The following is a 26,181-nucleotide window of genomic DNA, read 5'->3' as shown; positions in this document are numbered from 1 at the left end:
AAAACGTACAACTTTATTGGCAATCTAAAAAAAAGAAAAAAGAATATATATATAATTTCAGTGTGAACTTGAATGAGGAATGGAGTGTCATGTCCATTTTCCAGAATCACGTGTCGAACAGCAGATCTGTAAAAAGGCAGAAACAGGACTCTGAGGTTATCCAAACCATGCTTGTTTAAAAAAAAAAAAAAGGTTCAGTTCAGTTTTTCTTCTGAATGTCTAGACAATGATGCAATGACAATGTATATAGCCATGTTCTTCAGTCACCAGAATATGCTGACATCACAGCTAACAGAATGTAGCAGGTATACTTTGAAACTGTCAGCACAATGTAGAAGGTGTAATTACCATTGATTCCGACACCTAAAATGGATGTTTCTCTCATGACTTGCTTACGTCTAATTGGGTTACTTTAAATCTGCCATGTCATGGCTATAAAGGTGTTCTGTGCATCCGATAAAACATTGTATTTGTTACTGGTTGCATGTATCGCAGTGTTTGTAAACGCTGTCGCTGATGCACCTGACTCGTCATACTCCACGCTGGTGAGGAAGAGGCCGGTGGGCGGGGCACACGTGTTCTGGGGATAGGCCAGGGAGTCCCGGGCCTCCAGGAGCTCCTGCAGCTGGGAGACGGACAGCCTGCCCTGGCCCACGGCCACCAGCGCCCCAGTCATCCTCCGCACCTGCAGGGGAACACAGCAAGATATCACGACTGGATAAGATACCAGGAGCCTGTATCACAGAGCAGGACTACTGAGTTACTGGGTAACTAAACCAAAAAACCCAGAACACTCCCAAATCTGGAACATGGACTGAAGTAAAAAGAGCTGTTCTGGGTTTTACTCAGTGCTGTTATCCAGCTTAGTCAGCAATCCTGCTTTGTGATACAGACTCCAATCAGACTCCTGGAGATCTCCATCATGTAGGGTTTCATTCCAACCCTAATTTGGCACACCTGACTCTAAATGATCAGCTCATCGAGTGTTGAATGTGCTTTGTTAGCATAGGAGCTAAAACCGACAGGATGGAAGATCTGTAAACTGTAGTTGATTTTGTTTACCACTAGAGGGCACTCAAATGCCAACACTGCTAAAAGAACACTATTGACAACATCATCAAGGACAACAACAGGAACAAATTACTACTTACCTGTCTGTACAGAAAAGATGGGCTTTTGAAAGTGAGTTCCCAAAACTGTAGATTCCTGAAATGACAAAACACTGCTGAAATGGACTGGGATCATAACAGTTTAATATCTTTAGTTTAACCATTTTTGGCTCTGATTGTGGATCATAACCCATTCCTTTTCCATATAAAATATATATGGAAATAGCATATAAAAAAATACCAGCAACTGCTTGGGTTACAATTTCAGAACTTAAAATCAAGGAAGCATTTTCATGGCAGGGTCTAATCCTATAATTGTGTATGACATTACGGAGGAGGGTGTAACACTTGAGGCCTATCACCCAAACACCATCTTGTTTGCATTCTCTAAATAACTGTTTAGGTTATGGCTGCAGCATTTGGGACATGACGTCCATAGGCAGTAATTGCAGACAGTACATGTATTTACTCACTGGCATGTTCAGCACATGTATGAAGAAGCCTCCCATAGGAACTGAACTGACTGGGGGGGGGGGGATTGTGCCCTTCATTAAGGTACTTCCCAACTAAGACCAGCTGGGATTCAAAGCTGGTTTAAGCTGTGTTTTCCACACTTCTAGCTGGTCATGGCTGGCCTGTGGCTGGTCAAAGCTGGTAGAGTGTCGAAAACACAGCTTAGACTGGTTTCAGCTGGAATGTTCAGCAGGATTGACCTGCATTGCTTGAGTATATGTCCAGCTGTAAATGGATACTGTTATTAATGCTAAAGCCATGTAGGTTGCTCTGGATAAGAGTGTGTGCTAACTGGCAGTAATGCAGTGCAGTGTAAGGGACAGAGCCCCACAGGTCTGGTCCAACAGAGTAACACACACAGCTGAGTAGGCCTGAAGCGGAGGGTAATTGTCATAATGGCGGGTCTCTACTGTACGTGTGCTGTGTTAAAGGTTGTAAACAGCTGCGAGCTCATTCCAGATGGTGGGGGAAACCTTGCCCCAGCAGATCTCTCGTCAGGTGCCTTTCTCAATGCGCTCTAGCTGCCGTGTGGGATTTAAAGCCCCTCTGAAATATGCTCCGAGCCAGGCTGTGAGAGACGTATTTATCATAACTTATCCTGGATGTCTGCTCTGTGCCAAATCCACACGGGTTTAAATGGGACTGGCATTCATCGTGGCCTTACTGCCTCTCTTTAAGAAATCCACAACAGGCCATTCGCATTTTAAAGCTGATAGGAAGAGACCAAGTTGCAAAAATGACACCGTCCATCAAAAGCAAAGACCTGATTTAACAGGTAAGTTGATTTCCTGTGTGTGTGTGTGTGGGCACAGACATTTTAAAGTGACCTAGGAAGAAATGTATTATTTATTATTCTTTTAAAATGTATTCCCCTTTCAATTTTCATTAGTGCATTCCATAACAATCCATTACAATCCCCACTAGTGAGAAATGGGGCTTCAGTCTGACCCCACGCAGTAAATCAGAGAAGCTGAGCTTCACAACTGATATCACAGCTGTAAATTAATCAGTAAAACCCTTGCAAAATCAATAAGAAGGGATGATGTGAATCTCCAAACTAAGCAGATGTTATTACACATTTTACTTCAAGATGAATTCTGTCCTCCACAATTTTAGCAGGTTGAAAGTACAAGGCATGTTCTGTTATCAGATGCTTATATTTCCATCCCATAAAATTAAACAATTCACTAAAATGCCCCGCACAAATTGCTCACAAGAGAAGAGTACTTGAATTCAGGTTTAATTCTGTCTAGTAATAGAGCCCCAACATTAGACAGAAAAACAACTCTGAACATGTGAAAAGCACATGAAAGCGGAACACTGCTGGAAGAAAAAGAGATTTTGAGAAACAGTGCTGCAGGGGGGTAAATGACACACTCTTTCCCCAATAAGACAGACTTGTTTCAACAGACGTTCTGTTCTAAAGAAGGGTGGATGAGGAACTCTTGCGCCTTACCCACGGGCTTAAAGACTGGAGTGTGCTTAATGTCTCCAGCTCCATGTTAACTAACTGAGCGACAGAACCTGAGTTAGCACAGAGGTGCCTTACACACGGGCTTAAAGACTGGAGTGTGCTTAATGTCTCCAGCTCCATGTTGACTAACTGAGCGACAGAACGTGAGTTAGCACAGAGGTGCCTTACACACGGGCTTAAAGACTGGAGTGTGCTTAATGTCTCCAGCTCCATGTTGACTAACTGAGCGACAGAACCTGAGTTAGCACAGAGGTGCCTTACACGGCACTGAAACACAAGGACACACTCAGACTTATTTGTCAAATGATGTTGCATTGTCACTGATCACAGACCTGGCTTATTTAGTGAGCTTTGCTATTTTCTGGAGTATATTGTGTGTTTTCACTAGTCAGTCTCAAAGTCTTAACACTGGCATCAAACTATCATCATACATTACAAGTATTTATAACTCATATTATACCTTATAATGCATTATATCTCATTATGAAAGTGTACAAAATGCAATAGAAATAGGGGTAAAGTTTTACCCTTGTGATAGTTGTAGAATTCATAACTATGTTTATGCTGTATTGTAGCTCTTTTATAGCTCATGAATGTACTATGATGCATCATAGAATTGGGGTTCATAGAAAATGAAACTCCAAGTGCAAATAGAAAGTGAAATTCCAAGTGCAAAACCAACCATCCTCCATTTTGCAACAAGGCAAATATGCAGCCATAAAAACATGGAGTCATCTGCAATGTCACATTCAGCAGTCCACCGCAAGAGCCGCACAACTGCTGCAGGTAGGAGGCGCTACTGACCGATGCAACAGGGAATACACCTCCTCCCAAAACCACAGGGCCCCTGTTCCAATCCTCACCAACAGTCAGCTGTGGAGTCGCTCAGCAGAGAACCCTGTTCCAATCCTCACCAACAGTCAGCTGTGGAGTCGTTCAGCAGAGAACCCTGTTCCAATCCTCACCAACAGTCAGCTGTGGAGTCGCTCAGCAGAGAACCCTGTTCCAATCCTCACCAACAGTCAGCTGTGGAGTCTGGACGATAGGCGTCACTCAGCAGAGAACGAGCACTTTAGCTGGACATGCCTTCAACAGTCCTAAGTCTGTGCTAAGATACATTTCCTCTTCATACTGTGCTAGCGTTATTAAAACACTAAACCAGATGAGCATAGCGGCTAAAGGGAGGATGAAGAGATCAAGGACGGGCTTGTGCATGATGAACTCATCTCTCAGTTATTCTACAGTAATGCTTCTCCATGCAGAACACATGCAGCAGTAATTGCACTGGAGCCTTTGGGAAGGCCGGTAGCGTCAGACCGCTTCCTCCAAGCCGACTTCTCTCAGCAGCTGAAAGGCCGTGACCTTCGGGATGAGCGGAAGTGGTCTGAGTTCTGCGCTTAATCCTTATTTAACTTCCATTACCGGGCGGCACGACTGCGCCCCAAAAGAGCTCCCGCTCCGTTTGGGATTAGCCGGAGTCGGATGACGATAATTAAGAGGCGTCTCTGCTCCGGGAATTCCGGCAAGAGAGCCTTAAAGGATTGACCTGCTCCGTCATGTTCCTGACGGGCATCCAGCACTTCGGAATGCTATCTGAATAGCAGGAATTCTCTACCAAGAAATGGGCAGCTTATTCCTGTATTCTGTGGGTGGCTGGATTAGGTGGGGACACGCCCAACCAGACGGTTAATGTGAATGCAACCCTGCTAAATAAAGAAAAAAAATCAGGATAGTTTTAAGTTTGGGATTAAGTATCATTACAGGCATCTTATTGACCTAATCCCTCAAAGTATACCATATGACAGATGAGAGAGTTTTCCAGATTAAAATAAAACATGTTATGGGATGTAAAAACCCACAGCTTTGGATGGCCACTTCGGAAGACAGGAGTAATGCACTCTCCCTGCTGACGCTTCCCTGGAGAGCTGTAAGAACTGATAGACTACCTCTGCAGTCCACTCTGAATGAGGAAAGCGGGTTTATTGACTGACAGCACGGCGATGCTCTTCAGTCCGGTCATTAACAGCATTTTATTGAACAGACAAAAGGCCCCTTGATAGACAGGATGACCTCACCAGCGTAATATAACAGCACTATCAGCAGGCCACAGGCACATCGGTACAGTACACTACACGTTCGGCTGCCCGCACCACTGCATTTTACATTCTGTATTCATGACAAGATGCCATTAATGCACGGTGAACATTTGAGGAATGATTTGTCCAGCACTAGAATCACTGAACACAACACAGTGCTCAGGAATAAAGATGCACTAGAATCACTGAACACAACACAGTGCTCAGGAATAAAGATGCATTAGAATCACTGAACACAACACAGTGCTCAGGAATAAAGATGCACTAGAATCACTGAACACAACACAGTGCTCAGGAATAAAGATGCACTAGAATCACTGAACACCACACAGCGCTCAGGAATAAAGATGCACTAGAATCACTGAACACCACACAGCGCTCAGGAATAAAGATGCACTAGAATCACTGAACACAACACACAGTGAACACTAGTAACCAGCCATTTTCCTGGAGATCTACCATCCAGTAGGGTTTCATTTTAACCCTAATTTGGCACACCTGACTCTATACTAATTATCAGCTCAACAAGATCTCTAGCTGTTGAATGAGGTGTGCTTTGTTAACGTTGGAGTGAAAACCTACAGGACGGTAGATCTCCAGGAACAGGGTTGGTAACCCCTGTTCTACAATTACTGAACACAGCACACAGTGGTCAGGAATAGACAAGCACGAGAATAACTCAGGAAATAGCACTCTGTGCTCAAGAATAGAACACACAGTATGCTACATAAATCTTTGAGAAACTAATAATGCGCCAGTAGCACTGTTTTAGCAGTGTTTTTACAGCAGAAGGTATGAAACATTAACACAAGGTGTGGTCTGGTCCTCACACAGCAAACAGCTCTTAGGTGAGGTGGGATCTGTGACGCATTCACATCCTGTCCTCTTCAGCTGATCTGAGGCCTAATATTACTGAGGGAGATATTACTGCAGGTAATTCAGCTATAAAACACATTACACATTATGGTCGGATAGGCCACAGATGTGCTTCACCTTTTTACCATGAAGCTTTTGGTTGAATGAATGAACAAAGTAAAATGTTCGGTATCAATTTAACATATGAGTCCACTCTGGCCATACTGGAACACTGCAAGAGCTGATTTTACACTGAACATTTTACTGCGAATGAAAGCAAAGAAGAAGTTCTATCAAGAGCTCATTGCTGTGAGAACACTATATTCAGGGCTTAGCATCAAATAACCATCAATGGACACAGGTCAATGTAACCCGAGTACCTCATTTCCTGTTGTACTTGACTGCTTCTAGTCTTTATGCCTCTTGCCCTGCCCCTACCAACCGTTCCTCTCTGATAGGGGTGTCTGCAGGCAGGCAGTCCCACACTAATATGATTTTAGCCAACAGAATAAAATACACACCCCTGCTTTTACACTGGAGATACTGCAGTCAGGGGGGACTGTGCTGCACCTGGATCAGAGATGTACATGTGCTGGTTCAGTGATAAGAGAGTGAATTGGGGGTGTATTGATCTCTTCTGCATGACTGAAGCCCAGGGCAGTCTACAGTAATGAGCTTGTGCGGAGCAGAGGGACAGGAGGCAGTGTCCGGCCCCTGTAACTGATGCGCTACGGAAAAGGGCTCCCCTTCCTCCAGCGAGCCGTCGCCTAGCAACACCACTCAGCTGACTCCCCGCATTCCGTCTGGGGAGCACGTGGCAGCCGCGTCCGCTAAGCTTCTTCCTTCCTGTTCCATCCCCGATGTTCTGTCACAGTGGCAGACACGTCCCAAAAAGGAGAGCTCTGTTTCTACCAGCATGGAGCCCCCTCCACTTAACCATGTGGCCTGAACCCCCCCGTCCCCTCTGTCTGTATTCTACCGCATGTGTTCATTTTAAATATTAATATGCCTCAAAGTGGGAATCTGGCACTAGTGCGTATTCTGTAGCCACCAAGCGTAAAATCCTCAAAATCTCCTAACCCAAGAGGATCAGACACCATTCTCACATTGCCACTCAGTTAAGTAGGGCCACGGTGGTCTTGTGAGTGAGGGAGCGATCTGGTTGCTACATATTGGAACTAGATTAATGTGATGGAGTTACTATCAGATAGAGCTAGATTAATTCCACAAATTTAATCTTCTGTGACAAAGCACACTTTACTATCCAACCTCTGCCTTTGGAAAACAAAGACAATAACATACAGTACAGCCAGGTGATCTCAATATGGTGATCCCATATTTTCTAATCCCATATTTCAATCAGGACTTTCACAGATATCCGTCTCGGGATTAGCTGGAGATGAACCAATGGCTTCAGGTAATAAGATTGACCTGGGACTGCATCCAGCCCAGTATTAATCCTTTGAAGAGTAGGGCTTTTTAAAATTAAAAAAGGTCAGTGTTCTAGAACTCCACTGCTTTCAATCACCAGTAGTGATCGCTACTTCAGCATTAGATTGTTCAATTAAGAACATCTTAATGACATATTTGTGATGTCAGACCATGTGCAAGCAAGGCTGTCCAATCTGAAAAGGGCCGGTATGGGTGCAGATTTTTGTTTTAGCTCAGCTCTAAGACACCTGATTCTACTTTTCCATGTCTTGATTAAATACCACAATTAGTTAATCAGTGGAATCAGATGTCCTAGTGCTGGGCTAAAGCAAAAACCCCCAATGGCCCTTTTTCAGACAAGATTAGACAAGGGCAAATATACCACTCACAGTAAAAACCAGGCCAGCAGTAGAGGACACGTTACCTGTTGAAATGGCGCTGGCTGAAGGATTCGGGCCCGGGTTCGAGTCGAGCGTGCTGCAGGGTCTTCACAGGACTCTTGAAGGGCATGTCGGAGTTGAGTGCGCGGAACGTGCTGAAGTCGTGGTTTCCAACGAGGAGCGACATGGCCTCCTGCATGGCCCCGATGTTCAGCTCGCTGCCAGAGATCAACCGACATCAATAAATACATCATCTTTTAGCTGATGCTTTCATCCAAAGCCACTTAGAGTTGATTAGACTCCGCAGGGGATGATCCCACGTGGCACAATGCAGGGTTAAGGGCCTTGCTCAAGGGCCCAACAGCTGTGTGGATCTTATTGTGGCTGCACCAGGGCTTGAACCACCAACCATCCAGGCCTCAGGCATGTACCTTAGCCACTAGGCTACAGACTGCCCATAACCTACAACATAAGCTACAAACCCTGTTAATGACTGCACACTGATTTCACAACACTGCAGGCGTGTACAGTAGGAAGACACAGTGTGGAGAGTGTAGCGATGTCTCCTGCACTAATCTGGCCATCTGTGAATATAATCAAGCCATACTGCAGACTTTCATTACTGGTGCCCACTGGGAGAAGACAATGGCTTCTATGTCCTATGGTTTTCTCATTCTGCTGATTTCTGATAATTACTGTACACGGTATGTAACGATTCATTAATTTGAGAGCCTGTAAAAACAAAACAGAGAATAAACACCCACAATAAAGGCTTTCAATCAAATTAATTGTCGCATCCCTTGTACAGTGTATGGGCATTACAAATCCTCTTAAAAACTAAAAGCAAAATGATCCCTCAACTTGTGAGAATTAGCACAAATGATGTAATATCATGGCTGATGACATTTGGTATGAGCAAGTAATAGTACTCATGTGTGCTCATTCATGATTCATTACGTAGCATTCATTAAGGTAACAAATGCTATATAAGACCCACTTCAATAAAGTGTTACCATAACGATTAGAGAATGGATATCTCAGAACAGTTTTTTAGAAGACCATCCCATATACTGTGAATGTATTTCCCATGATTGTTTTATTATATTATTATATATTATTATATACATTTTATTTGATGCAGAGATATGGGCATTTAAATATAGATGAGAGCTATCTGGGAGGTGAAAAATTAATAACATACATGACACAGACCAGTGCAGTTCCATTACCTTTTTCTTCAAGCGAAATGCCTACAATGTCATTTCAGTCCCTGATATATATAACTGACATGTCTGACCTTTCAAGGGAGTTGAATTATGCGTGAAATATTGAAATAATGCATATGAAGTGACAAGTAGGGAGGGTAAGCAGTTTATTTCTAAATGTTCCTTGCCATAAAAAAGTGAATTACCCAAGCAAATTATATGAAGCTGTCGACATATCAATCTACGGCCCCCAGAATATTATTTTGGGCAAATATTGGAGGAGTACTTACACTGATTAAATAGCACTGGCAAAATACATGATGTATATAAATTGTATAATGAATATTAAAATATAAGGTCCTGCTCTTAGGTCAGAGGCTAAAGATTGATTTTACCTGTAGTATAAAAGGGTGGAGTGCTTGGCTATCCAACATCAACAGAAGCAGCAGACAGCTTGCTTTGTGGTGAAATATAGACGTACTGTATAAATAAATCCAAGTCCTTTGTGTAAATCATTTTGGAAATAAATTAAATTTAAATGAGATGAGCATTTACTCTCTCAATGGCAGCAACAGCATGAACTACTAACAGAACACTTGAAGGTTTAAAACTCAATATGAAATATAAACGACGAGAATCTGAGAAAAGAATGGGTTCTGCTTTGTTTTGCAGGAAAACCTATCAGTGAGAGAGAGAAGAGAGAATGGGGGAGAAAGGGTGAGAGAGACAGGAAGAGAGAGCGGTATGTTTGGGGGTGGAAGGGTACCGGGGGTGTAGTTACACTGTTGTATAAGCCTGCAGCTTATCTTGCCCTACTTTTTCCACAGAGAGAAGTGGTGTGTGTGTGTGTGTGTGGGGGGGGGGGGGGGGGGGAGGGAGGGGGGGCGTTCACGCACCACCCTAAGAGATGAGCCTAATACTTATATTTTGACTAAATCATGGAAGAAAAGTATTATCTCCGTTATCAAGCAGTGTGGCTGTTTCAGCAGAGCGCAGTGCTGCTTTAGATCTGCTCCTGTGCGTTTGTGTTTCCCCTTCATGGTAGATAATGGATTTAAACCCTCGTTTTTCTTTCCTCTCAGCTTCTGTGTGTATATATGAAGCGCGGCGCGTTTCACCGTGTTTCTCTGCTCATGTTACGCACTGTGTTTTCCACGCCACTCTGTGCTGAGACCGGCCGGCTCGGCTCACTGGCCTGAGGCATGGGCCAGGTTTCACTTCAACATCGGGGGAGACACACTTCAGGATACCCTCGTCCAGTGGTGCCCAATCATGTGCCACAGAGGTTCCATTCCAACCAATCACTACACCTGCGGACTGCACCAATTAGTTCCCTCCTCTCTGGCAGCAGAGTCTCGGCTCTCTGTGGCACCTGACTGGGCACCACTGACCTGGTCTCTAACCGAGGGTGGAAACAAATTCACATGAAAATACCGGGGGTTCATCCCAACACCAGAAACATACATCCACCTTTCCTCTACTCATCTCCTGCCCCCATACTTCCAGATATGAGATGGAGACAAGTGGAGGAGAGGACAATATATATTTTCTGGCTATTGGGATTTGCCCCTGGGGGTGCAATGTCTCCCTGTCTCCCCTCGAAACCTTCAGCAGGCCTGTGGCCTATGTGGTGCACGGCGATTGGCTGGACGGGGGACTCACGTGTTTTGTAAGGCCCAGCACAGGTCCCTCTCCACCAGAGGAAATTGTCTCTGATGGCTCAGGCCAGTCAGCAGGCGGTAGGTGTACGTTCTCGCCGAGGCCCGGAAACGGGCGTGGAACGTGTCAGCTACACGGTAGGCCCCAATGACGCTGGAATGAGCATGGAAATTCACAAACACACAAAACATTACATCATGAAATCATATTAACTACCAATGCGTATAAAGCACAACTCTCACTCTAAAACATTTTAGTCTTTAACTATCCAGGATAAAAACACTATCGAGGTTAAAATCTTGTTTTTGCAGTGAGAAATACTATATAAAAATACATTAAAGTCAAGAACAATACAGTGCCTGTGGTGACAAGCAACATATTGGCATATATGTTGAAAGCAACTATAAGATTTGTTTGATATTTTAATCAATTTACTTCATTCAGCATTCTTGTTGGACAGTCCTTTATGTCCAGCTAGATACAAATAGCTAAATAGAAAAGCTAGAAATGAGGGGAAGGGCTGAGGCCGGGTGGATGGATCTGTTAAAAGCACTATTAAAGCACAGACAGGGCTTGCGGTTCTGAGTGTGACACAAACTGTAAGGACCTTCCATCTCCACAGAACAGCAGCAGCTTTCTAAAGTAGGCACCAGAGACTAAAACAGCACTGTGGGTTCAAAGGTTTAGTTTCTGTGCTCTGAGAGGAAGGCCCAATCAGAGGCTAAAGGGGTCTGGGTGTCACTGTGAGTGGATCCCAACCCTATTCCTGGAGATCTACTGTCCTGTAGGTTTTCTCACTCCAAACCTAACAAAGCACACCTCATTCAACAGCTAGAGCTAGATCTTGTTGAGCTGCTAATTAGTAGAATCAGGTGTGCCAGGTGTGGTTGAAATAAAAACGTACAGGACGGTAGATCTCCAGGAACGGGGTTGGGAAACACTGCCTTAAAGTAATTAAGTTAATGCTAACACAATTAGCACAACAATAAGGCCAGAGCTTTTTAAGATGCCTCCAAAGATGTGATAATCTGTCTACAGCTTTTTAACATGCAGCTTTGTGCTTAATGGCTGTAATTGTATCATAGCAATAGTAATATTTAACTCAGATCATACTCATTTAAATCAAACATAAGCAGCTGCCTTTTAAAAGCAAGAGGAATCCCTGTAATCACGCAGTGTCCCTTCCCTGGTAAATGTTTAATTTTTGCAGTTCTTGAAACTGACATCCAGGAGGCCCTGCATAATTGGCTGGGTGTCATTGTTAATTCATGCTGAGGCACTTTGTAATTAGCTCTGAGACTAAATTTGCCCCTCAACCCAAATCTGTCTCCGTTTTCATCAGAGGTCCAGGGGTCAGAAAGTGAAAGTCCTGCCATGTGTTTCTTCCACCCGTGAACTCAGCCTGCTGATTTCACTCATTAGTTCTACCACCATCCTGGCTGAAGTTTTATACTAATTAGCAAATCCAGGTGAGTGGGTCAAAATACTGGGGAGGATTTTTACATTCTGAACCTGGATCTTCCACCTCAGGGTTTTTTTTTCCCTTCCAGAGAAATGAATGTCTTCTCTGTTTCTCCAGCCAATTAGGTAATCCCAGTTGCATGTCCTTCAGCTACTTTAGATATTGATGCACCATTATCCTGATGAGGTTTCAAATGGGACAGACTATGGCTTCATCTGGTCCTTCAAACCCCCCACAGGATAACCTCATTACTCGCAGTCCTACATCAAGACATGATAGCATGCTGATGCCATAATAGATGGACCCACACAGAGACTAATACAATTTAACAACATAATCCACTCTATAATATGGAATGACAGATTTGGGAAAGTGTTCTAATATACTTAGATAGATTAGTGTATCTAATATAAAGAGACCAATATTGTAATGAATGGAACTTCCTCATACGACTAATAAGAAACTCAGTCAATACACTGAGTTTGGCACGTATCGACACATTTTAGCTTTGACAGGGAGATAGGTTCATCGTAATTACAGACAGAACTGAGTTTAACCAGCATTGCGGTCTGCATTGAATTGCTGTGCCTACTGGTGATTGGAACCCTTGTGAGAAAACCAAACACACAAAACTATAAGGTTGACTCAAATTTAATTGCATATGAAATGTTGTGCACCCTTAACAAAACAAAATAATTCTGTCCCTTGCAGAGCTTGGTTAAACGGTTTCTCATCCTTTTTGTGATTCAGGGCCTGTAGGCACTGTGGCCCCTCAGACACTGTAGCCCCTCAGACACTGTGGCCCCTCAGACACTGCTGCCCCTCAGACACTGTGGGCCCTCAGACACTGTGGCCCCTCAGACACTGTAGCCCCTCAGACACTGTGGCCCTCAGACACTGCTGCCCCTCAGACACTGTGGCCCTCAGACACTGCTGCCCCTCAGACACTGTGGCCCTCAGACACTGCTGCCCCTCAGACACTGTGGCCCTCAGACACTGTAGCCCCTCAGACACTGTAGCCCCTCAGACACTGTGGCCCTCAGACACTGCTGCCCCTCAGACACTGTGGCCCTCAGACACTGTGGGCCCTTAGACACTGTGGCCCCTCAGACACTGTGGCCCTCAGACACTGCTGCCCCTCAGACACTGTGGGCCCTCAGACACTGTGGGCCCTTAGACACTGTGGGCCCTTAGACACTGTGGGCCCTTAGACACTGTGGCCCCTCAGACACTGTGGGCCTTCAGACACTGTGGCCCCTCAGACACTGTAGGCCCTCAGAGGTACAGGCCGAGCTGAATGCCACAGCTGGCTCTCCATATACGGAGAAAGGAGGAGCATCAACTGACACTCTCTGAATGCTCTCGTTCTTCCTGAAAGATTCACTAGCTTAGGTAATAAGCGCTAACTCGGGACGCTGAATAAAACATCAGGCACATTGGCATGTATTCTAAGTGCTTCCAGCATATTTCCACTGAGGGAAAACAAGGCAGAGGTGGCTTTCAGACTTCTGGCCTTTGGTATGAAAGCAGAGCAGGTTTTTTTATAGAGAAAATTGACACTTTTTTTATTTAACTTTGCTTTCAATTAAAAGAGTCTAATTATAGACAAGAACATTGGAAAACACAGTGAGTCACTTGGTGTTCAGGTCCTGTGATTCTAGAAAGGGCTTACTGCTAATCTCTTTGATTCGGGAGAAATGCTTATTAGAGCAATAATCTGTGTTAAAATGATAAAGTCAATACTTGAATCAACTTTCTGACTGCATACATTTGTTGAGGACAAATTTATGTTGGAACAGCACAAACATTATTCTTGCAATATTATAGATTTTTATTTAAATGCGAGTAAATGTGAAAAGCACAGTGAAGGTGAAAAGTAGGTGTGCATTTATGACAACTGGCCAAGTGGTATAGCTATGTCTCATTAGTACTTTAGTGAGCTGAATTAGCCTTTCTCTGTATGCTAAAAACAACAAGGCAGCCCAGGCACTGCTAGTGATGGGTAATTATCTTTGGAAAGCTACCAAGTCACCTCATGCATGAAGTTACACATAAAATCTCTTTGCTGCAATGTACCTAAAAGCATCTGTTCAAAGGTACACAGAACGCAGGGCATTCTAGCATTTTATATAGGCTACTGCACATGCTGCATTTTAAATATAGCATACTGTACATATTTAAGATTTTGGATAATATTATGATATCCATCTGATTACTGTACACATATTGTGCACAGTTATGCATGAGCTGTAAAAAAAATATTTAAAAGGCATAGCATACATAAAAATGTTTACTATAATAAATATCTGTCATACATATTTATTGTAATATAGTATCATATACAATACTATTACGTTGCCATGACCCCAGGCCAATTTTAATACTTCAAAAATCTTGAGGATGCACAATGGTGACATCCAGCACCTTTGGCACTGATTTGTCACGTTGGGACATGATCGACTGATTTAATATTTATCATGGCTAAGATTTGATTAGCCGCCATCATTTTTGCAGCAAGAAGAGGTGGTACCCAGGCAAAAAAAAAAAAAGATTCTTGCCCAGCAAACATACAACATCGCTCTTGCACCACCAGTATAGTATATAACTGCTCTTGTAATTAACTGACAAATTAGGCCAGTTTTGCCGCATCTTTTCATTCTGCTGCACAATTACTTTAGGAACAGCAGAAGAGAGTCGTAAAGGAATTGGGAGTTTCAAAGCCCCAGCTGTGTAGTCAGCCTTATGGAAGATAAATTATGAAGCACGAGAACAGTGGGACACATGCATAATATAATATTGGCAGTAAAATACTTCCAGAATGTGCATTTGTCTGGCCGTGTATCTGCAGTCAGAAAGAATAATGTTACATGCTGTGCTGAGTGTAGCGACGCCGCAAAGCGCTAACGCTGTCGGAGTTGGGGGGGGGGGTCTAAAGTAGGTCATTCTCCCAGAGACCCGAACCTCGACACCGAGTCACAGCAGAGCCTGCATCTGCCATAACGGGGCCCATTGCTGCTCCCCCAAATCCCAGCCACGGCCTTCTGCCTCCCCTTACCGCCAAACTTACTCTCACACGCATGGTAACCTGCCTGTGGCGACAGGAAAGAGGCGCTAACTGGGGGCTGTGATCTCCCCACTGCACCCCCATCTGTGTTCACACTTCATATGGTAGGGATTCGGGAATTGGCTGATATCCACATTTCAGACAATTATGAACTTTTACAATTGCAGCACAATGCTTGTTACATTACATTGCATTATTGGCATTTGTTCACTGTGTATTTCCACTGTGTTGAAAGATACCAAATAGGTTGTTCACATCTTAAATGTTTTACTCTTAAATGTTAAATGTTAATTGCCAATAAAATAATTGCATCGAGTGACATTAACCTATCCTTTAACCTCAAAAGCCATTTCATCACCAGGAGCTTTGAAAACGGGATTATTACAGCAGTTGAGTGACCATTGGCAGCTATCCTTCCAATTAATGGAGGCAAGCTCCTATGATCTGCGTGAAAAGGCTGTCGAGTAAAAGAGATGATTGTTTAAGCTACCAATCCTATCACAGCCATCAGTTCTCAGGCTTTGGTAAAAAGCATATACTTAACTGTATATATGTAGCTCCAAAGGACTAAATACAATCAGTACTGTGGAGCAGTGTCCATCGTGAATCTACCAAGCATTTCTGATCATTTCAACTAATAAAGTCAGATTATTGAAAATAAACATTATTCACGTTTTATATTTCATCTTACTGAAATGTTACTCTTTTTTTTTACAATTTGTGTTTACCAGAACTGTTTGCATGAAACCAAATAATAAAAAATATCAGTCAACCACTACATAATATAAGGTTCATATTTCATGGGTAATTTTAAGTAGGTAAAAGGATTGACTGTTTTTACACAGTGAACAAAAGGACCTCAGTCCTGCTTGCAGCTACAAGCTGTGTCTCAACAGGTTTCTGTGGTCCAGTTCTGCACCTTAGTATTATATGGGCCTGTATGTTTCACACCATCCACCCAGCCCCAGGTAACTCCCCACTGGAGGCCACTGACTGTCCAAAGATCTCTGCAGTACCAGAGCCTTTCCTGACTGATGCTCCAACAGGCAGAATCTCTCTTCTCTTTCTCACTCTCTCCCTCCCTCCCTCCCTCCTTCCTTCTCCTGTCCTCATTGCCAATTCAGCCTGCTGCTGACTCAACCACTTCCAAAAATGAGCCCTCTAAAAAAAGGGTGACAACGTCTTTGATCTCAGAGAAGGAAGGAGAGAGGGAGCGAGGGAGCAGGGAGGTGGGAGAGAGAAAGCCTGGGTGTGAATGATCTAAAATTAGGCGCTCAGCACATCAGCAGAAGCTTATGTAAGAGATGCTGCCAGGCTGGAGAGGAGAGGTGGTGCAGCTGCTTTTGAGAGGGGACGTGACAAGCAGAAGTGCCAGTTTCTTCAGCATGTGGAGGTGCCTCTGCACCCATCCTGTCCCCCTATTCCTGCACCCTGCTGTAACCGTGACAGCATCGATTCAACAACCTATGCTCCTGCGCAAAGAAATAGTTTGACTTTTTTTTTTTTCAGTCGTTGGAGGTTCCCAGTAATGACTACTGACTTAAAGGGTAAATCAAACTAAAGACTCAAAAGACTTGTGTCTGTCACAGGGGGACTCCCATCAAAGTCGGCTGCAGCAGTTTGATTAAACAAAATGTCTGCTGCTGCTTTATATAAAATACACACGAATTATAGCTTAGCCTAACTGTTTCTTAAGCATTACTCATTGTGACTTTAACTCATGGAAGTGAATATTGGGTTAATGGAGTCGCCTGCGTTGAATGTTCTGGCTATATAATTCCCATTTCTCTTCCCCCATTGCCTTGTTTTAATGTTCTGCTCTTAAAGTCACTGGCAACAAAGGCTTGGCGTTTTTCCATGAACGACATTCCCAGATCGACCGCAAAGGGAAATTCATTGTCCTTTTTCAGCAATACTGTCTGAACAAATAATCCCGATCTAAATTGCCTGGACAAAAAATATATAAGGTTACTGTGTAGTGATCCATAGAGAAGTATAATAAACTGCCATTTCAGATGCCGTTAAAAGGCACCAGAGGTATACCTAGGGGAAAATGGCACCCAATAAAAGTATCTGTTTGTTCCAACCACTTCAATGAGATTTCCATATTAAATGTTGAGGATGTAATGTAAGCTACTAATAAGGTAAGTCATCCCAGGTGCTCCTTTATTGTCCAGTTTAACTCTAACAAGCTGAAGGGACGCCAAACACCAATGATCTAAAAGAGTCTCACAAAATGGGCCTTCATTCCTGGTTCATTGCCCTCATTAGCAACTCCCTGTAGACAAACTAAGTGCAACCAATGCCGTGGGTTTACGCTTTTAGACCACTGGGTGCCACTTTAGCGAGCTGCAGCCTTTTTTACTGCAACCAATGTCTGTGGTCATTAAGTGTGAAGTTTAACAGTTTTTTTTGCCTTACTGTGCAGAATCTTGATGGGAAAATCGGAGCAATTCCAAAATACATTATCTCATGAGGTGAAATATGGTGAAGACTACTTGGACAAAGCTGTATAATCCAAAGATCCCCCTCTGTTCTGCCATAAGACAATGGCTCTGTGGTTTTGCAATGCACAGAATCCAGATGCCGAAAATGTTCCTACAAGCGACTTCTGAATCACCAGGCTGTAAAATGCTGGCCAAACTATAATTAGCAAAGCCTTCGGGTGAAACAAAGACTTCACAAGCTGTCCGGACAGCTGAGGCAGTATCAGAAGCCAAGATGCCAGGGCCCAGGTCAATACAGTACGAGGGCAGCAGCCAGCTAATGATGAGTAGCGTCACTCTTGTTCAGGTATCCACTGTTTCAGAGTGTGATACAAAACCAGCAAGGTCATTTTAGCAAAGCCTGCAGTAAGGACAATCCTCCCTCCCTTCCTACTGTTTTCCTGAGACCGAAACAAAAAGTGCTATTCTGGGCCTCCAGAGAGAAATGGATGCACTAGGAGAAAGCAGGAAGGTAATAATATCACCAGGGCTTTTTTAAAAGTCTAAACAAATCCATTAGAGACAGGAAATACATGGACACGGCTTCTCAATTCCCGAGAAATAATACATAATTTATCACATCATTAGCCATTACATGAGATGGACTTTGGGAATTAATTTACTGTAACACCTGCAACTCGCCAACTTGACAGAGTCTACTCTGCACAGAGGGGGGCAAATCCTTGAGCGTGTGACCTTACAAGGTCATATTTCACTGGAGACTAGAACAGATCGCAGTGCTTCTCACTGTCTGCTGGCTTTCTTTCACAGGAACACTCAAGTGGCAGCAAGAACAAAACAGCGCTATTTTCAGATTGTTGAGAGGACAGCTTGTTAAAACTGAAAATAAACCTGTGATCAAAAACACAGGTCATTCCTAGACTTGCAAAAACTACAAGGTCATTGGAGGGGGTCTGATATTCTTCATACTACTGTCAAAATACTCAAGGAATTGCAAAAAAATCATTCTTTCTGAAAGACAAGTCTGCAATCATAAGAGTGATAGATTATAATCTGCATCGTGATGAGAGCGCTGTTGAGTCTGTGCCTGAGATTTCAAACTGCAGCTCCATTAGATCTGCCTGGTGAGGTGGAGTGCACCCGCACAGGGCCAGAGCAGAGGCGGGTCGTGACTCTCTCATCGGCTGCTCCCACTCACTGCTGCAGCCTGCATGTGTCCCAGCAAGCACTTCTCTTAGGCAGGCTTAAACTCCATAATTACCCAGCAACCACTCCTACCAAGCAGACTCATACTGCTTATTACCACAGCAAGCTCCCATTAGAATCCCCTCTCCCCAACACAAAAAAAGAAGAAAAACTAATTGAAATTAATTTCAGGTTCTATTTTTTAGAGCAAGAAAAAACTGGTTATTTAAAAGATACAATAAGTGTTAATAACTCTTCACTATCAAAAAAATGTGTTTAGTTGACCACACATTACTAAATACATACATGTATAAACGTATGTACAATATAAGGGAAATGTGTATATCTGGCTATAACAACATTGAGGCCTTATATCGGGGGATGTTTAGTGTTGGGACTGCTGATGTCTCTGTTATCAGTGGAAGCTCAACTGATGGGCTCAGGTGTCAGGTGGTGGATGAGTGCCTTACATAGGGGGGTTTAGTGAGTTGTAGTTTGGGTGGGCCTGCTGGAGACGTTCCCTGTTATCAGGGGAGCTGACCTGATGGGCTCAGGCTTCAGGTTGAAGTTGAGTGCCTGGGCCAGGACCTCCCCGGTGAAGGGGGGCATGCCGGAGCGACGCTGGAGGTCCAGGTGTGCGGAGTTACAGAGCGCGTGCACCCCTGTGTCAGTCCTGCTGGAGATGTACACGCACGCCTCGTTCTCTGGTTTCAGTTTCTGCAACGCTTTCTATCATTCAAACAGAGACAATAACATAACACAGTCAGACTGAAGACAAACACAAGTGTATTACAAATGACTTTACAATGAAATTACTCCACTAACAGTAGCGCAGCACTGAACCAAAATTAACTCAAACTCCTGCTTTGGGGCCTAAGATCCAATTAAAATGGTTTGTTTTTGAAGAAACAATAAAGAGCTTTAAACTTGCCCAGGTCCTTCTTGAACCACACCCCTAACAGATTATTGCAATTCTGCAAGAAAACTTTCCAAAAGGACAGGTTAGAAGTGAGATATGCTGTATGTGAGGATCTCAGGTTTTCTGGCTTCCAGAACTCTCTCAGACCTGCCCTGGGGAGCACAAGTCTAACCCTTTGAAGAAGATGTTTTCTGGAACGTTTTCAAGATTCTAAGTTCTAAAAGTCAGTGTTTTAGAACATCACTGCTTTCAATTACCAGCACAGATCTTTACATCAGCATTAGTTCAGTAAATAAAATTCTATTCACATGTTTCTGATCATACACTTTAAAGGGTTAAATGTGCTGTAGTGCCAAATGGAGCAGCCAACATTCACTCCATGAACAAAAATGTGGCAAATGCTTGTCAGCCAATTATCTTACAAAGTTGTATGCATCCGACAGTAATGGACTACAGGGATTGAGTAATTATTTTCAGTATTCACAGAGAAATGGGGACACAACCCATGTCCCCGTTCCTCTCTTTAAGTCGTTTTTAAAACTAGTAATTAAACCTACTTTTCAAAGTCACTTTCAAAGCCTTCGTTCATACATTCCCACAGTAACTGTCAGGAAGTGAAAACTCCTATACAGTCAAAAATATAATTACCCAAAAAGAAAATCCATTATACATCTTCTGTACTAGAATCAGATAATATCTCCTGCATTCAGAGTGACACAATCCACAAAGAGGTATGGACTTGCGTAAACGCATTCCACTCCATCGTAGATAACACTTCAGAATGTGTAGAACATGCTGGAACACCAGCTGTTGACACCCCCAGGATTAATGCAGCACATGGAGTACAGTGAGGACACCCTGGTGCATTCCAAGTGTCTAATCACCGACAGATTGAAGCCCACATTTTAACCTCACCTTTGATGACATTCAATTTACAGCGTTTTACGGACTGACCAAGAAAAACTACAATGTACGGTCTAGTTTTGTTGCTCTTCTAGGTCTTAGGATATTGCAAAACAATTGTTGTTGCTTCAGTACACAGACGTGTGCAATATTTGGATAAGAATTTATTTACGCTCTGCAAATTAATTTCATTACAGCCATATACACAATTCCTTCTTTGTTTATGCAAGTGCTGACAGGTTATAGTCAAGGAAATGTGAATGACAGTTATAGCTCACTCATCTTAATAAGCTGCGTTAGTGCATGAGCAGTTGCACTAAAAAGTTGATAATGCCTACTTACCTAAGCCTTTAGTCAGCACACTATTTGACTGTTTGAAAGACAGGAAAAAACTTAAAAGTTAATAATGTGAATGAATTCTCCAGATGATGAACAGATAATTTTGTTACATTGACTTTTCTCTTTTTTTACCCTGCTCAAACCTGAGAGGAAGAAATGTAGGCCTATACCTACACGAGGAACTGAAAAATCATGTTGTTCATTATAATTTAAACAGTTATAAATAAGTTATGTGGGTAATTATTTCATCGGCTTTTTGAATTCACATTAGAACAGCAGGTTATTTATTTAAGCTTAGTACTGTCTCCTACTGGCTTGTCCTTTCATGTGTTTTACAAAGACGTTCCACAATTACTGTACAGCTGAACACAGTCTCACTGAAGGGTCAATCTCATCGCTGTTGACTGATGTAAGACTTTTTTCATCGATAACGCATGGATTTGTTTTTTTTATTTAATTCCATTAACTATTGGTAGGAGATCTGGAATGATGTCCATGTCCATCAAAGTTCTGCAAGTATGATGCACGTGAAACAAGAGATGGTTTTCATTAGAACTTGGGAGTGAGGGGAAGATGGCTGCAGGACAGTTTGTATTAATGTCAGGTGACCACCCCCCCCCCCCCCCCCCCCCGGAAGAAGCAATGTCAATGTCAGTGTCAGTGTTTTTTCCTAGCTAAATAAAGGATAGCTGAATAATAAATTCCTCAATGTTCTATATGACCTATAATGCACAGAACACACTCAAGGTAATGTAGATACCATTAAGCAATTTTTGCTGAATGGAAAAACAAGAACTGATCAAGAACTCTGTTGCATTCAATTACCAGCAGTGGCTGTTACATCTAGATTAGAATGTTTCATTTAAGAACATTCAAACACATATTCTTACACCTTAAAGGGTGCTAAATGAAAAAGAGGAACGTGCTGATTTGTCCTTATTGCCTCTTGTTTTGTTTTTTTATATGATTTGGCTACTGCTGGCTCTCATTAAGGGGGCTGACACAGCTGACAGTGACTTTGACAATTATGACTTCATGCTCCTCTACACACCAATCTGTCAGCATCCAGGGACCCAAAACCTCCACAGAGGAATAATTTCCATTCTATCACAGTACAAGATGTCCAGGGCAAGAAAATGACTGAAGCGTCCCTTCCTTTTGTTCCACTGTGTGTTGAATAATGGAGAGCTTTTTGTTGTGGTTTTCAACTGAGTATTTCTGGCTCACATTCTTCCTCTCCAAACAGCCTGATTTGCACCTAGGGCATGAGGAGAGTCATCAATCAGTGACACTAATCAATCAATCAATTAACTTTCAGCACTACTCAAGGGCCAGACTTGAGTAGCCTTTGGCTAGAGAATTCTCAAAGTGCTGCCTGCACTGTTTTGCTACAAACTTTACACATTCATTCCTTAAAATTGAACTAAATGACCTCATACTTTTATCTAGCCTATATTAAAGGAACCCTGAAAAACACTGTTTCCAAATGACCCTGTCAAAAACACATCTTAAACAAATCACCATTGGACCACAACAGTAGAAACTGACAAGCGAGAGAACAAAGTGCCGTACGAGTGAAGCCCACATCGTAACTACAGCCAAGATCAGACTTGTGTGAGGAGAGCTGACTGGGGCCACATTGAAAAAGCCACAACACTCGCTTTGCCATCGTTATTTTGCAAGGACGACCACGGGTTTTAAATCCGAATGGAGGTTGGGTTTAATCCATTAAGTAAACACAGAGGCCTGGAAGGGCAGCAACGGCCTCACGGTGCGACTCCGGCTCTGTGACAGCCTCCCAAACGTCTGGAGAAAAGGCCCCTTTCATGTGACAGAGGGTCTGGCTTTGATACAGAAAGAATGTCCTGTGGCAGGCAAGGAAATACCAGGGTTAAATGCCCCTGCCCACGAGCTGAGCTGCTCAAATGGGCAACTGGGCTATTGGTGGATTTCTGCACTACAAAAAAAAGTATTTTCAGTCTGGTAATGTGAATCTTTTATCTCAAATAGAAAACAGTAGCTTGTTTTAAGACATTTTGCTTGACAAGTGAAATTGGCTTACTCCATTGGTCCAAAGTCTGTGACCACTACTGAAAATGCTTCTATTTTACATTACTTTCTAATTAAATCCACACTTTATTATACAAATTATATTATCAGTATAAACTTTCTACTTATTTCCAAGATTACATGAAAATTACATCCCAGATTTTCAATGTGGTCCCAGACTTTTGGACCACACTGAATATATAGTATATTATTGGTGAAATAGTTTATTTATATGATGAAACGATGGATGTAAACTGGTGTGTGATTTCAGTCTGTGACTGCGAAGCACTAATAAATTCTACTAATATTACTTGTAAGCCTTACCAAAATTTTTTGTTTTGTCAGCTCATTGGGCCCAGAGTCAAGCTTTAAGGTTTGTTAAGGCGCAATATTTCTTCCAAAGTCAACAAAGGTGCTGGATCCTTCTCAATATGCTTCCAGACATGTTCCAGTAACTCTATACACTAAAGGCCTTGATGAACCACAATAGAGCTAATGCATATGCATTTGACAGCGATTCCACACCACACAAAAAACAGAACAGTCCTCATTCTAGAACATTCCGAACAATTCAATTTTCAAGCAATAACAATTGAATGGTGGGGCAAATCAATAGCCGACTTCATGACTGAAAGATTCAGTATCATCGTAAAACTTGCTCAGTTGTCTTACAGTATGTGCGTACAGCTGTCGAAACCTAGCGGAGACCATATTTGATATTGCGTGTCTACTTCATGACACACAATGTGAGGCTGGTTCCAGAGGCTGACCGTAAAATATAATCACTCACGCAAAAATAACATAGATTTTTTTATAAACATGAATAAGGTTGCATTCTATTGGTTTGCTGACATACAACATGCCATTCGTTCTAAGGCCCACAAACAATGCCTGACTTGAAGGAGTTATTTCCCACAGTTTAAAATCAAGACCAAATGGCAAATTATACACAGCATATATTTTCTACAAACTGACATATCAATTTATGACAGAACGTATGATAAACAAGGACACCCCTCCCCCTGGAATGGACACTTTTTAAATGATCTTCAACCTAATAAAAATCCATCCATCCATTATCTGAACCCGCTTATCCTGAACAGGGTCACAGGGGGGCTGGAGCCTATCCCAGCATACATTGGGCGAAAGGCAGGAATACACCCTGGACAGGTCGCCAGTCCATCACAGGGCACACACACCATTCACTCACACACTCATACCTATGGGCAATTTAGACTCTCCAATCAGCCTAACCTGCATGTCTTTGGACTGTGGGAGGAAACCGGAGTACCCGGAGGAAACCCACGCAGACACGGGGAGAACATGCAAACTCCGCACAGAGAGGCCCCGGCCAACGGGGATTCGAACCCAGGACCTCCTTGCTGTGAGGCGGCAGTGCTACCCACTGCACCATCCGTGCCGCCCCTAATAAAAATGAAGAACTTAAAGATATTTATACATGCTATTTATATGTATGCTTAAGTCTCCTTTCCTAACTTCTTTGCATTTGCTATTCTATTGTTTCCATCTTATTTTCATGTATGTATGTATCTACCAGATTAAGCATACCAATTAAGATTGATATATTGAAGTTCATTCATTCATTCATTCATTATCCTAACCCATTTATCCTGAACAGGGTCACAGGGGGGCTGGAGCCTATCCCAGCATACATTGGGCGAAAGGCAGGAATACACCCTGGACAGGTCGCCAGTCCATCGCAGGGCACACACACCATTCACTCACACACTCATACACTCATACCTACGGGCAATTTAGACTCTCCAATCAGCCTAACCTGCATGTCTTTGCACTGTGGGAGGAAACCGGAGTAACACGGGGAGAACATGCAAACTCCACACAGAGAGGCCCCGGCCGACCGGAATTCGAACCCAGGACCTCCTTGCTGTGAGGCGGCAGTGCTACCCACTGCACCATCCGTGCCGCCACTGATATATTGAAGTGATACTTTGATATCACTTTGACCACTGGAGGTACTTTTTGAAAGATACACTGGAGTTTTATAAGAGAGGGTAAAGTGTGGGAAAATGCATTCGGGTAATTTATACAGCATATTTTCAAAGGTACTGTATAGACTGTCACTTGACCCTAGCAATGGCATTTATTCTACACATGCGTTCACTCTTACCATACCTGCAAAAACATTATTATAAAATTAAAATGAAAAACTGAAAGAGGAAATGCCCCATCCTTTACTGTGAGTCTTACTGTGCAGGCTCTATTCAAGGCCCCACCAAAACATCTTCCAGCAGCAACTTTGTTTTCCCAGTACTAACTTACTAGAGTACAACCTATTATTATTATTATTATTATTATTATTATTATTATTATTATTATTATTATTATATGTAGTATTTGTTTTGAGCAGTTAGCTTGTTGTAAAAAAATTAATCTTTACAGATCACCTAACAAGTTTGCTCCACTTACCTCCAAATAGTTCTGAACCCCTAGCCCAGGCTGGTGGGGAGGGGTCTTCATCACGCCACTATGGAAGGAAGAACCCGTTAAATGTGAAACTTATTGGAGTGGATGCATTCAAGATAGTTATAATATTGTTTCAGTTCAGTATTAATTTCAGTGAAATGCATCTGACAGAAAAAGCATACGAAACTAATTCCAGACAAACCTGTATTTCGTACCAAGGTACTGGAAAAATATCAGATATCGAGCTCTGCAGTTCTCCATCGCGTTTTCAAAGTTAAAATCACTTTTTGCAATTGTTACTGTGAGATTCTAATACATCGACTGATCATTAGCTCAGACTCAGAGAACCCAAGACCAGGAATCAGCACTTGGCAAATAACGCCAAAAACCCTAATTTACTTCGAACTACCTGCCCTGGACGTGAAACAGATAAGATATTTCCAAAATCGGAAGATTTTATAAATTCACATAATATAATTGGGACTGAATGACAGATACGATTAGTTGTCTTTACGCTGCCGATTTGAAATGCGACGAGCAGACAACGTGCAGAAGGGCAAATGGGAGCTAATTGTATGCCTGTATAGAAGTTGTATAATGTTTTATCATAAGTCATAAAGCAAGCGAGTGGGTAACATTTTATTGA

At 42.7% G+C, this 26,181-nt stretch overlaps 1 protein-coding gene across 2 annotated transcripts; it reads right to left on the bottom strand.

The window, feature by feature from the left end:
- Nucleotides 1-26,075, bottom strand: pusl1 (pseudouridine synthase like 1). Of its 2 annotated transcripts, XM_061220357.1 has the most exons (8): nt 25,738-26,075; nt 25,539-25,596; nt 19,422-19,609; nt 10,726-10,875; nt 7,903-8,076; nt 1,152-1,206; nt 523-685; nt 1-126 (listed from the first exon to the last, which is right to left on the bottom strand). In XM_061220357.1, exons 1-8 carry the CDS (start codon nt 25,794-25,796, stop codon nt 107-109), a joined length of 867 nt encoding a protein of 288 aa, XP_061076341.1. In that variant the 5' UTR covers nt 25,797-26,075; the 3' UTR covers nt 1-106. The 2 variants fall into 2 exon arrangements, with proteins under 2 accessions (XP_061076341.1, XP_061076340.1); XM_061220356.1 differs by lacking the exon at nt 1-126 and having other exon boundaries at nt 156-685.
- Between the last annotated feature and the right edge of the window lie 106 nt (nt 26,076-26,181).

The sequence above is a fragment of the Conger conger genome, chromosome 14 (assembly GCF_963514075.1).
Source record: "Conger conger chromosome 14, fConCon1.1, whole genome shotgun sequence".
Taxonomy (NCBI): domain Eukaryota; kingdom Metazoa; phylum Chordata; class Actinopteri; order Anguilliformes; family Congridae; genus Conger; species Conger conger.
The sequence above is the reverse complement of the archived record's forward strand: the minus strand, read 5'-3'. Positions and strand labels throughout refer to the sequence as shown.